The 13,056-nt window shown below is 36.2% G+C and overlaps 2 protein-coding genes across 2 annotated transcripts in view; one reads left to right on the top strand and one right to left on the bottom strand.

Moving 5' to 3' along the window:
* LOC116019575 (rhomboid-like protein 20) overlaps window positions 1-2,019 on the top strand; it is a 6,493-nt gene extending 4,474 nt beyond the window's left edge. Inside the window, exons 6-8 of the mRNA XM_031259848.1 lie at window positions 114-290; window positions 759-881; window positions 1,459-2,019. Of these exons, the coding sequence (XP_031115708.1) occupies window positions 114-290; window positions 759-881; window positions 1,459-1,620 (462 nt within the window). The 3' untranslated portion in view covers window positions 1,621-2,019. The remainder of the gene's footprint in view (window positions 1-113; window positions 291-758; window positions 882-1,458) is intronic.
* Window positions 1,963-9,997, bottom strand: LOC116019706 (DNA mismatch repair protein MLH1). Its single transcript, XM_031260003.1, has 16 exons — window positions 9,676-9,997; window positions 9,178-9,350; window positions 8,783-8,855; window positions 8,131-8,265; window positions 7,810-8,020; window positions 7,186-7,334; window positions 6,905-7,003; window positions 6,295-6,364; window positions 6,029-6,164; window positions 5,769-5,863; window positions 5,579-5,687; window positions 4,135-4,300; window positions 3,453-3,614; window positions 3,067-3,220; window positions 2,546-2,706; window positions 1,963-2,204 (listed from the first exon to the last, which is right to left on the bottom strand). The coding sequence occupies exons 1-16, from the start codon at window positions 9,958-9,960 to the stop codon at window positions 2,160-2,162; spliced, it is 2,223 nt and encodes a 740-aa protein (XP_031115863.1). The 5' UTR covers window positions 9,961-9,997; the 3' UTR covers window positions 1,963-2,159.
* Window positions 9,998-13,056: the final 3,059 nt, after the last annotated feature.

Here is a 13,056-nt window from a genome sequence, read left to right as displayed (position 1 = left end):
TTTTTTTTTTTTTTTTTTTTTTTTTTTTTTTTTTTTTTTTTTTTTTTTTTTTTTTTTTTTTTTTTTTTTTTTTTTTTTTTTTTTTTTTTTTTTTTCTTTCTGACTTTCTGAAGTTTGTAGGAAAAATTTTTCCATGTTGCCTTTCCTCTTTTTTATGTTATCAGTACTCTGAATTTTTGTTTTTGCAGCTTCTTTTTTCATCTTGGAAAAGGTCTATTCTGCCGGGCCTCTGTGGAATTCTTGCTGGTTGCTTGTATCGTATGAATGTTTTCCGCATTCGGAGGGTCAAGGTTTTGCCTCTTCTCTCTCTCCCTCTGTTTGAATTTATCTCTACACTGAACTAAACCCATCAACAATGTGTGTGTGTGTGTATTTTTTTTGGGTTGGAATATATAATGTGCATCATGGTGTGGGGAAAATGTATATTTTGTCTGAGTTGGTGGCTTGTACAAATGTTCTGATTTCTAAATGGCTAGCATGCCAATTTCTTCCATCTTGGCCTCTTCCTCTTTCACAAAGTTAGCTTGTAATAGGTTTTAATTCTAAGCCTGAACTTATTCATGCAGTGCAAACATAAATCTCTACATTTTGTATTTGGTAGACTTTTTCCTAAATTTTATACTTTATGTGAGACAAAGGTTGCACTCGTTTGATGAATTTAATTTTGTTTTCCTCTTTACAAACATTGCTTCTTATGAATGATCTTCATCCAGTAATTCATTTTATGCTTATTGTGTATATATATTTTCTGTTTACAGTTTCCAGATTTTATTGCTTCCTTCTTCTCCCGACTTTCCTGGCCATCCACAGGGAGCACATCATCTCCAGCACCAAGGAATGCTTTGGGAAATGTGCCATCATATGCAAGTCGCCAAGTTGAGGTAAGTATTGTCTTTGTTGCCAACTATGGGAGCTTTGGTTATTGTGTATTAATTTTTTATTTTATTTTATGGTCGTCACCTAAGGAAGCATTGCCTAGAATTGTCATGGCCATTTGGGAAAAAATGTCTTAGTTTTCTTGATTTCATCTATCCTTGAAAAATGTAGTCCATCAGGACATCCAGTATTCTTGGATGGGCCTGAACAGGAATGCAGTAAAATAATAGGTGAAGTTAGCATGTAACTCCAGAACTTAGATAATAGCAATTGTGAAGCACTTATCTATTCTTGTTGACCTGTCTGGCCTGGAAGGGCATACAAATGCCTCATTGGACAAGCTGGCCAATAAGACTAGTATGTCCTCCTTCATAGAAGGATTCTTTTGGTGCTCAAGGCCACTGGAAGTGCCTTCTTTTAGCAACTCTCTCTGCCTGAACTTGCTAATTTTTATTGATCTTGAAGATATGGTTGAATCTGGTACCATTTGTGTTGTTATAATGTAGTCTAGTGCCATTTCAGAGTTTAACTAGTTTTTCAGTTGTGTTCTTACCTACTAGTACTTCCTGTGTTTTGCTTCAGGGAAACTATGCTGCTCCTTTGTCTTCCGCCGTAGAGCCACCTGAGGAATCAATTACCATGCTAGTATCGATGGGCTTTGACAGAAACTCGGCTAGGCAGGCACTCATCCGTGCTAGAAATGACGTTAATGCTGCTACAAACATCCTTCTTGAATCACAGTGACAGCAAGTGGATTTGATATTTTTGCTTGGAGTAGGAAGGCAGGAGGATTTGGACTGTGGATACAGAGAATTTGCATAAAAAAGATCCAGCCAGCTCTTTAACAGCACATTACTACACCTCCAAAGATCTAGTCAAGCCACAAGGCTTTTGTCTTTGATTTTGTGTAACCTCGGCATTCGGTATTTAAGCACTAGTCATCAAACTAAAGACCACTCGTTTAATGGCGCAGATGATGAGTTATTCATTTTCCCAAACATTTAAAGATTTGTGAAATATTAGGGTATGCATTGATAAGCAATTAGACACTTCACTTTATTGTGTCAGACTGGAATGCTATTAGGCTTGTAAAGATGACATTTTGCATTTTCTGTTCAGATTCTAAAATTATGTTGATAATTTCACCATGTTTTCACTCACATTCTCCATATCATCATCAGACATTACCTAATCCCCACCATGAAGGGCAAACTAATCAACTATACATATTTCTACTGTACATTCTCTCCAAAATATGCAATCAATTTCCTCTGCTGCCCATCTTAACATCTTTCAAAAATCCTGTAAAGCTTCTCCAGTGAAGCAACCTATTAAAAAGGGAGAAATGACACTGCTTTAGAGCACAAATAGACAAGAAACCTGCTTTTGACAATATTATTGCGACAGTGGAGTTTAAAGTTCTCATACATATTGTCTTCATCCAATGAAACAAATTTGTGAAAGGTATTCATGCATCTAACTGCCAATATACTCCAGTTTCAAAATTAGAGATTGGAATATGGAGAGATATATTCTTACTACCGCAAGAATGACGGTGAACAAGAAAATGAATCTTTTTTATTTTAATTGTGTTTGTGATGGAGAAGGTGCTCTAGAATAAGGACTTGGTAACAAATATTGAGAAAACAATAAGCTCAAGGTTAAATACCTGAACAAAAGTTCCATTTGTAGCCATTGCATTTGGGGGCTTGAAGAAGAGTCTGAGAGAAGGAAACAAAACATGCTGAATTGACCATTCACGCTGTGCCCATGCATTCTCAGCCTCTGATAGTAAATCATTTTCATATTCATCCTCCGTTGTGTCATTTCCTGTTAGAATAATAGCAAGCAGAGCAGTTTTCAGTTCCTTCAAAGGCTCTGTTTGGCTCTTTGCCATGCTGAACCTCAGAGTTATCCAATCCAGATCAATGGATGTTATTTTATTGGGATTGGATGGGGTTGGGTGGGGAGGGGGATTGGAAAGTAGGGATTTTTTTTTTATTTTTTATTTTTGTAAATATATTGATTACTGAAGAAAATAAATTGATTCAAACTACCATGCGACTCTAGCAATAAGAGGCTGGTAGCCAAAAATACAACAGGGAATACACTTTGCTTATATTTGCCTCACAGTTTTCTATGGAATTTTTTCCTCATAAGAACACATACCAGTAGTTTTCGAGGAGTTACCTTGCCCATTAATACTGCTTGAACTTGTCCCCTTCTTGTAGAATTGCGAGCCATCGCCTGAGGGATTGGGTAGCAAAGGAGTATGCATGGCATAGAAGTTGGCAAGAGCAGCAGAAATTGATTGAAAACAATTCTTTTCATCCTCCCAGTCAATCTACCAAAGTGAAGAAAATTTAAAATACATCAATAGTAATATGAAGATAGGTTGGACATCCAATTTAGGAGTAATAGTGTTCAGGATAACAATGCCAAGAAAGCATATTTTGGCTCTTCTTATTCTGAACATGCCAATAAATAAATAATTATTGTAACAACAAATCTGATTTGTGCACTAGTAGTCTAGAATGGAACAAAAGAATTTACAAAGAAGGAAGCAAGAAACCTACATCATTGCCCAGACAAAGCACAAACTCTGGGACACGGTCCATGTCAGGCGTGTACTGATCCAGTATGACAGGAAGTCTGGACAGGTTACCATTTGAATCAATATAGATGCTAAAATACTCCTCAAGCATCTCAGCCTTTTGCTTGAGCAGACTTGTATTCATCTAAAAACAGCAAAGGAAGACCACTGTAAAAACTACATCACAGATTCATAAGAAATCTTATTATAACAAAAAGTTGGTAAAATATTAAGATGCAAACATATAAACAAGCACAAGTCCAAAGAGAAACTAGAGTTGCATCAAAACTTTTGCTTGCAATATTTGCAGCTTCAAGAGGTATGTATGAGTGAAAGACAAACAATACCCAATGCCCTATGCACACTTGGTGAGCATTGGAGGGGCGAACATAGTTATCCAGCCTATCTAACATTAAACTTCCCCAATTTATATCAGCATGAAAATACTAATAAAATTATAAGTAAATATGATTTACTGCAAGAATTAAACCAGGAAAGTTGAATTTCCAACTCTCAGATTAATAGGGTGAAAACAAGCAAAAAATAGTTATATATATGTGGTGACATCTTCAAGGGTTCAATGTTTGCTTTTTATTTATTTATTTTTTAATTTTTATTTTAATTTCTTTGGGAGGAAGGGGGGTAAGAATTGAGATGAAAGTTACATCAGCAATCTTTTCTTTCAGGTCATCATTTTCATTGTCATCTGCAGCCACATCTTCTTCTTTCAGAGCAAGCATTAGCAACTCTGATAATGGGGCTGGCTCACTTAATTGGATGGCATTAAAATGTGCAAACCGCCGCAAAACTTGCTGGTACATGAGCTCTTTGCTGTGAAGCATCAAACAGAAGGAAATATTATCAAATCAAATTTTTTCAGTAAATCCAATGGAATGGAAAAAGCAAGCAGAAAAGAAATTATTAAATTCATATTCTCAATATAGTATACAAGAGCAGAATGTTTAAACATAACTAGTGTCATATTACTAGTAAAGTTAAACTCAGTTTACAGGTATTCAGCTACTTGACATTACAACTTAGATAGAACTCATCAAAGAATAAAGGGAAAATAGCATATAAATCAGTAGTAGAACCATTTCCCCTTCTTGGCTTCTTGCTATACAAATATAAACAATGCATGGCTTCAGATCTTGTATAAGAATTAAACTGCAGTTCTGATACATTTCTAAATACTGATCATTGTTCTTGACAATAAAAAATGATGCCACAAGTATTTGTATCTTCTAATCTGTTAACCATTTAGCACAGGGTTCTATAGAATTGTCAACATATGCAATTACAGATGGCTGCACAAGCACTTGCTTTATAGGACCTTCTTGATTAGAATGTTCTTGCAAATCAATGCTCTCCAGTTTTCAAGGAGTTATTTTTAAAAATTTATGCCATGATTAATTTTGAAAATTTGAAGTAGGCCTTAGAAATGAGCTGGAAACACTCAACATTCAGCTTCGCAATGCAACACAAAATAATGGGCCTATAATTCTGAACATCCACAATGAATTATCCCTCAGAAACAAAAAGGACTGTCACAATGGCTAGATAGAGAAAATAAGAGCGAGAAGAATGAGCCAACACTCTAGTAGCCCATCTGGTGAAATGTCGCTTTCACATGGGATCAGCAATTGACAGTTTCATTACAACTCCAATTATTGTTGATGTGGGATAAGTGAAGCATTAGAGATAACTAGAGAGAAGGGATTTATTGACTTCGTTAAGATAGAAATAGAGAAAAATCTACTATATATTAATGCCTATATAGGGTCCTTTGTTTATATGAGATTATGAATGGTCCACTACACCACTACTAAATACCCAATGTCAGACTAAGTTATATTCTAACACCCCATCAAGTTGGAGCATATAATACTCTAACTTGTTAGAAAAATATCACCTTGCTCCACTATGCCACTCAAACGCAGTAAATAAATCAGTAAAATAGTATGCATCATCATACCCAATTAAGGAAACCTCTATAGATTGAGACAATGGTACTCAATGCTTTCCTCCCTTCCCAATTACAAAGTCACATACTCACATATTCACACCTGCAAAATGCTTGTGTTTATTTAATTTGACTAAAAGAATTACCTCAAGTTAATTACATTTGCAAGATAAAGGTGAGTATTGTGTTGAAGCAGAGCAAAAACATCATCCGCCATCCCAATGTATGTGCAGCCCCTTACAGTGTCCAGCAAACCTACGAGGATACAGAATTTTAAATTGGTAGAAATCAAAGGCTGATTTGATCATCAGTATGGTTTAATATATTGGCACATACCAGAATGACAGGTAGAATCAATCTCATTAATGAGCTCTTGAATGCTAGTAAGATCAGCAGTCTCCTTAGGGTTTCTCCTTTGTCTGATAGAAGACCTACAATGCCAGTTCTTTACATAAGGATATGCCATGAGTGGCTACAGCAAAGTCACTAAAGTTCACATTTATGTCTCTCTCTCTCTTTATAATCATCTAAAATTTACTTGTTAAGTCAAGTTGATATATGCATGAATATATACATGCACAGAAGATTAATTCTACCTCACAGAAGTCAAGCAAGAACTTCTTTCTGTATTATTAGAAGGCTTGATTTGCAAGTACGCATGCAACCTTCCGGCAGGATCCAGTGAATCTGTCCTTATCATTTTATGAACTGGAGTTTTTTGTGATTTTATCACTGTAACAGGCAAGATTAGCTAATTGGATTATAACAAAGATAAAATCTAAAAAGTCAGAACAATTCTACACATCAGATCAAGTACATTTCTCCATAATTCAAGGATAAATTGGGAATATATCCACTATACCAGATTTGGAGGGATCTTTTTGTGAATCTTGGTTCGTAGCCAAAGGACTAGATGAAGAAGGATCCATTGTCTGCACCATATTAGAAATAGAGCATAATGTTAGAAAAAGAAAAAGATGGCATGCAGAGTATGACTCATAATGAAACATGCAAGGATTTAGGATTAACTTCAGGAATAAATGAAGATCCAAAAGTATAAAGTTTATTCTGAATAAGTGACTATGCTCTCAGAAATGTAATGTCCACAAAAGTACACATAAAAAAACTACCATGCATCATTGCACACTGTGCTCTGTGTTGTGAGAGCAATATTTACCTTGAATGAGTTGGGTTTTCACTTTGGATAAACTACTGTTTTATTTTCAATTCTTAAAATAATGGTCACTTCTTTAAAAAAAATAGCGTTCACTTAGAATGCACTAATGTCCGCATACAGTGATCACTTTTGATGAACTAATGTTTCACTTGAAATTGATATTTCACTTTTGATTTTGCATTGGCACATGGTACTATGGTAGTTCTACTGTAAAGCAGGAGAGTATTTTCACATTCAAGATCATGGATCAATATCAATATCACATGTTACTTTCCAAAAGATTTCTTATGATTACCTGCTCTTGGAATATCCTTGACTCATTGGAACTTCTCAGCTTCAATTCCACCACAGATTGTATCTTCTCAATAATAACCTCTTGGTTCAAAAGGCTAACCTGTTTATTAAACACAACACTCAACACTCCTAAAGTATAAAACTTATTATATAAAACATAAATAATAGCAATTCTTAAATCTGAGAGAGAAAATTTTGAAGGGAAAGAAATGGGAAACAGAGGTGGGAGTAGACCTTCCCACGAGCATCACTTAAAGAAACTAACAGCACAATCATCAATACCTCTCTCTTTGTGGGGTGTACATTCACATCAACATGCTCAGGGGGTAAAGTGATTGACATATACACAAATGGTTTTGATGCTTTAGGCAATGTTGCACCATAAACTATTTCAATTGCCCTCTTGAGAGCACCACAATCTACAAGTCTGTCTGGAAAAGAAAATAAAGAAACGAAAGATCTTCTTTAGGAAAAAAATATAGTAGAGAAACAGTCTAGACTTCATAGACCATTCAATTTAACAAAACATGAGCAGGAAAATTGAAAAAAAAACAAAAAAAAAAAGGCCATTGAGCTCCACTCTTTGGCCAAGAAAAAAAAAAAAAACAAAAGAATGATTGTTTAGCTTAATAAGAGTGAAAATAGCAGTGAAAAACATGAGATAGGGTGCTAAGTAAAAGAATATGAATATCTACCAATAGCAAACCATCAAATGTATAAAACGTATGTTGTATTGTTATGTAAGTCATAATACCCATTTTAAAATGTCCACGTGCAAAAAGAAACAAGAAAGGACAATCTTTTCTTAAGTGGTCATGTTTAACAGTTACAAACAGATTATAAAATTGGTATAAAAGCTTCAAGAAACCAATTATTATCTTCAATGATCAGAATAATAGTGCATACCATTGATGAAAAGCACCATGGTAATCTTCTTTGCAATGTAATTAGCATTGGAAATGAATCCATCCATCTCAAAAACTGAATTTGATGGATCATTATCAGAAACATCAATTTTGACCAGATTTCGTGCAACTGACACACCATAAACTGATCGTATTGCGTCAAGTCTTGAGGGTGTTGCAACTGAGTGAACATCAGCTCTCGCAGCTCCGTGCTGCATCAAAGTAATGTAACAATGAGCCAGTGTTACACCGTGCTTAAAAAGCAGAAAAAGGGCTAAGGTAAAGAGTGATAATAGCCATAATTACCCAAAAGAACACCAACCTTTCTGCAAGAGAAGCTCACATCTGTATGATGAATGGCAAACCTACTAATGAGGTCCACAATTTTTGGATAGTCATCAGCAGAGTTCTGAAGCGTTTTCCTCCGAGCAGCCATATTATAAAATAAGTTTTCAATCTGAGGAAAAACAAGGAAAAATTATCATAATGTATATATGACATATAAATAAATAAACAAATATATATATATATATATATATATATATATATATATATATATATATATATATATATGTATGTATATTGAATGTGTTATAAAAAATAACTATAGGCAAAACGCACAAGTGCATAACTATAGTTGCCTAGTTAGACTAAGGCTTAGTTGAGCTGACTGCTGAGAACGACAGAAAGAGTTACTGCAGTTCCTGATTTAGGGTGGAGCTTCCATAATGTGAACCAACTCCTCTTCAAAAGTTAAATTGAAAGGAGAAATGGCCATTAGTCAACATTATTGGAAATTTCTCTTGTACTCTATTTGTTTAAAACATATATATGCATATACATATGTATTAAGTTCTTTAAATCTCTCCACATCATTAAAACTGATTCTCGGGGCCTAAATAAACTACATCTAGTCAAGAATGAAACTTCAAGAGAGGATCTGGCAGAGGAATGCTGAGATGTCAAAATCATACCATTATTTGAGTACCCTTTACAGCTGCACATGCTTTTGGTTCATCTTCCATTACACCATCTCTATATGTTGCCCTAAAAGTCAACTAAAATACATAAGTTGATAAATATTATACATCAGGAAAACTAAACGATAGAAAATCACTACTGCCATCAGAACTAAAGGATTTAGAGTAATCAACAAGAAAAGAGGTCAGACAAATAGAACAATTACAGAAAAGCCACATTCTATCATACTACAGTCCTTTATGACAACAGAAATCCTGAAGAGAAAATTTTACGGATACAAGTATGGAGCCTGGGAACAAAATGAAAGAATTTATACAAGTATCTAGTGAATAAACTTTTAGCTGGTTAATAAACTCCTGATATTCCTGAAAACTATTAGCAGTAGTACCTGTAACCATGCAACTGACCCGTGGTAATGGTGGTAACTGTTACATGACCTACATAGGTCATGCTAGCCAATGCCTCTCCTCTGAACCCCATCGATTTGATCGATTGCAAATCCTCAAACTTACTCAACTTGGATGTTGTATGTCTCTCACATAATATTGGCATATCCTCTTTCTAGAGACAAACACAAGAATAAGAAAATTCAATATCAGAAAGGGGAAATTGGGTAAATTTCACGAATTGATAACATACATCAGTTACCGTAAACACAGATAGAACACTTGCAAGTTAGTCCTTCAAATTTTCAGCTTCTATTTACACATTATATTGGCCAGAAGCTCAGGTTATTTACAGAACAGAATAAATGCTAAAACTAAAAGAAATTACTCATGAATTCTCGTATCCGAGAGCTACTTTCTCCGAGTTCTTTCATTATATCCGCGAAAGCTATTCATTACACGCTACATTTTAAAGCAAGCCAGGGAAGGTGAGGGCATACGCGAATGCCGTGGCCATCATCGGAGACTTGGATGAGTTTGAGGCCGCCGTCTTTGACAACGACGGAGATTGAGGTGGAGCCAGCGTCGAGGCTGTTCTCCACAAGCTCTTTCACGGCGGAGACCGGTCGCTGGATGACCTCTCCAGCGGCGATTCTGTTCACCACAGACTGGTCGAGGCGGAGAATCGGAGGCGGGTCCTTGGAATTCGAAGGTGGAATTTGGTCGTCCTCTACTTCCATTTCCGTGTCTACTTCAGTAGAAGGTAGCTCCGGTTGAGCTTCCATGGCGTCGGAACCGTACTGTCTTCGTTGTTAGTTACAGTGGAAGGGTTTTTACTGATGTGTTGGCGCCAAATAAGAGAGAAGAAAATACAGGAAAATAATATTGGGCCTTTGGGCCTATTGTTGATGCAGTGAAATGGTCAATCCTAAACTGCTTAGCCCAATAAGAAAACAATGAATAATAAATAAATAAATAACATCATAAAATTTTAGAGGGATGTTTCAGTAAAGACGGTTAATTGTTAAATAATGTGGACTATAGTATTACTATACATATTTATTTTTAATGTAATACATGTTTATATTTAGTTGTTATTTGTTAGATCACGAAGTGTTCTAAGTATGCGTCAACTGGCGAACACCCTCATTAATTGTTTTTTTTTTCTTTTTCCCTACCTTTTTTTACTACTTAGATTCTTAAAACTTGTGCAAAATCTTGGATTATTGAGGATGCTCCGGTCATCATACCATTTATGCCCCATGTTTCCTAAGTCATTGTCCAAGGTGTCATACCATTATGCCTCATAATAGTTATTATAGCCGTGTGGGCCATAGTTCAAAAATGATGTCGTTTCGCGTAAATTTATTTTTTCACGTAACCCGCTGCAATATATATATACATTTTCATTACATGAAACGTTGTAATGATCAAAATAGCATGGTGGAGTTATCCAATCGAGAAGAGTCTAGAGTACGAGGTTAGTGCTTGAATTAGGGCATCCTCAATTATTATTATTATTATTATTATTATTATTATTATTATTATTATTTTTGCGGGGGAGGCGGGTGAGGTGTTTGAGGTGCCAATTAGGAGAGAGATGAAAGAGAGAAGAAGGAAAAAGAGAGAAAAAAAGAATAAAAAGCAAGTTTGACGCGAAAAAATAGAGTAGCGGACGCGCACTACACGCGCCCGACTAGGTGCAATTTTTGCAGCCCAGGCACGCCGCTACACCTCTCCTTACCCTTTTCTCTCTCCTAGCAGGCCCCACAAAAATCGTTCTTGGTAAATTATTGCATGGACCATGGTCCACATAGCTATGTGGACCAAAAATAAAAAGTACATTATTTTTGTACTGAAGGTACATTATTTTTGTACTGTAGGTACATAAAAAGTACATTATACAAAAATAATGTACTTTTTATTTTTAGTCCACACAATAATGATTGATCATTCTTATAGGAAGATCCCAACTTTTCTCTCTTCTCCTCTACATAAGTCATGTTTTTCCTTTAAAATTATGAAAAATCACTATTGTGATTGATCTTAGGGGGCGTTTGGTTCAGGGGATCTAACATTACCTTGGTAATCTGAGGAAGGTAATATTAGATTACCATGTTTGGTTTAGGTAATGTGAGATGCTAAGTAATATAAGATGACTGCCACATAGGAAATGAGGGTATGTTTGAGGTGAAGTGATTACCAAGTTTTTGTTAGGTAATGTGAGATTACTTTTTAATATTTCAAAATTGCCCTCAAGTATCCTTCTTTTAGGCAAATTATGCTGTGGACCCAGGTCCACCTTGCAAGGTGGACTTGGGTCTAAAACTACGTCCTTTTTTTTTTTTAAGTAAACATATTGCTGAATATAGAGTTGTCCAAAAATGTGTGAATGTAGAGGTTTCAAAGTGTGAATGTAGAGTATAGAAATCGTGAATGTAGATTTATGATTGTGTGAATGTAGAGTTGCCCAGAAATGTGTGAATATGAAGGTTTCAAATTGTGAATATGGAGTATAGAAATCGTGAATGTAGAGTTATGCATGTGTGAATCTGTAATAGAGTTAAGAAGTTCTAGCAACTTGTAGCCTTGTAATGTGTAAATGTGGAGTATAGAACCTGTGAATATAGAGTTTTGAATGTGTGAATGCATAACAGTGATAATATACTTACTAAACATATAATCCTATAATGTGTAAATGTGGAGTTTACAAATTGTGAATGTAAAGTATAGTGTATGTGAATATAATGTATAGTATATATGAATGTAGACCCAAGTTCACCTTGCAAGGTGGACCTGGGTCCACGGCATAACAACCCCTTCTTTTATTCATCTGCTGAAATTGCATTGATTTTAATTGCTGTTGTGGTCTAAGTTGCTGGTCATGGTCGAATGGTTGGTTGATGAAAATTGGGCTATTATATGACTGAAGGCAAGAATTAAAAAGNTATAACCTAAAACATAACCTTCAACCAAACAAATTAATATTATATTCCTACAACTTTAACCAAAAACATCAGGTAATCTTACATTCCCATAATCTCACATTACCTTCTTGCAGGTAATCCTATTACCTGAGGTAATCTAAGATTCCGTGAACCAAACGACCCCTTAGTATCTGATCTACTACAGTACTACCTACCAGAAATAAAATTAATTTCCAGCTACCTTATTGATAGCGTTAATGTAAACGGGGTCTACGATTACGCTACGAATACGTGTGCTACGGGTGGTGAAGGATGTCGCTCGGTGGGTCACCGGTCGACGACTGAACGGTTCGAAGCTATATCGCTCTACGAGTGACGAACAGTAATAAAAAGTAAGCAAGAGAAAGATGATGATCAAATCGCAAGTGTATTAGTCTAGTACTGATGAGTTCTCCCTCCCCCAAATGAGGGGTGTGATCCCCCTATTTATACTAAGCAGGTCACGTGAGTACTCAACGGATGACATGCGGATGGTCTGACGTGTCATGTCGGCATTGGTCACCTTGAACAGTCGCTCTGCAGGATCTCCGTGACGTGCTCGAGGTGGCAGAGCAATTACTCACAAAATGCCATCACTTGTCGCCTCGAGCATTGCAAACGATTAGAATCTTCGGGGAGCTCAAATGATTCCTATAATTCGGAATCTCCTAGCTCCTTAGTAGGCTGCCCGTAGGGTGGCAATAAGTCGCCCGTAGGATGATAATAGGCCGACCGAGTGGTTGTTGACGGAGTGTAGAGTGGTTGATGCGGACCGACCGAGTGGTTGTCGACGGAGTGTAGAGTGGTGGATGCGGACCGACCGAGTGGTTGTCGACGGAGTGTAGAGTGGTGGATGCGGACCGACCGAGTGGATGTCGACGGAATGTAGAGTGGTCGATGCGGACCGACCGAGTG

The sequence above is a fragment of the Ipomoea triloba genome, chromosome 5 (genome assembly GCF_003576645.1).
Source record: "Ipomoea triloba cultivar NCNSP0323 chromosome 5, ASM357664v1".
Lineage (NCBI taxonomy): Eukaryota > Viridiplantae > Streptophyta > Magnoliopsida > Solanales > Convolvulaceae > Ipomoea > Ipomoea triloba.
The sequence above is the reverse complement of the archived record's forward strand: the minus strand, read 5'-3'. Positions and strand labels throughout refer to the sequence as shown.

What these genes read in the sequence shown, in the direction of transcription:
- LOC116019706 (XM_031260003.1), bottom strand. Translation starts at nt 9,960, where the DNA reads ATGGAAGCTCAACCGGAGCTACCTTCTACTGAAGTAGACACGGAAATG. An exon ending in AAAAGATCCCTCCAAATCTG is followed by an intron (nt 6,165 to 6,294) that starts GTATAGTGGATA and finishes TGCCTGTTACAG; the next exon opens with TGATAAAATCACAAAAAACT. An exon ending in TGATTCTACCTGTCATTCTG is followed by an intron (nt 5,688 to 5,768) that starts GTATGTGCCAAT and finishes GTATCCTCGTAG; the next exon opens with GTTTGCTGGACACTGTAAGG.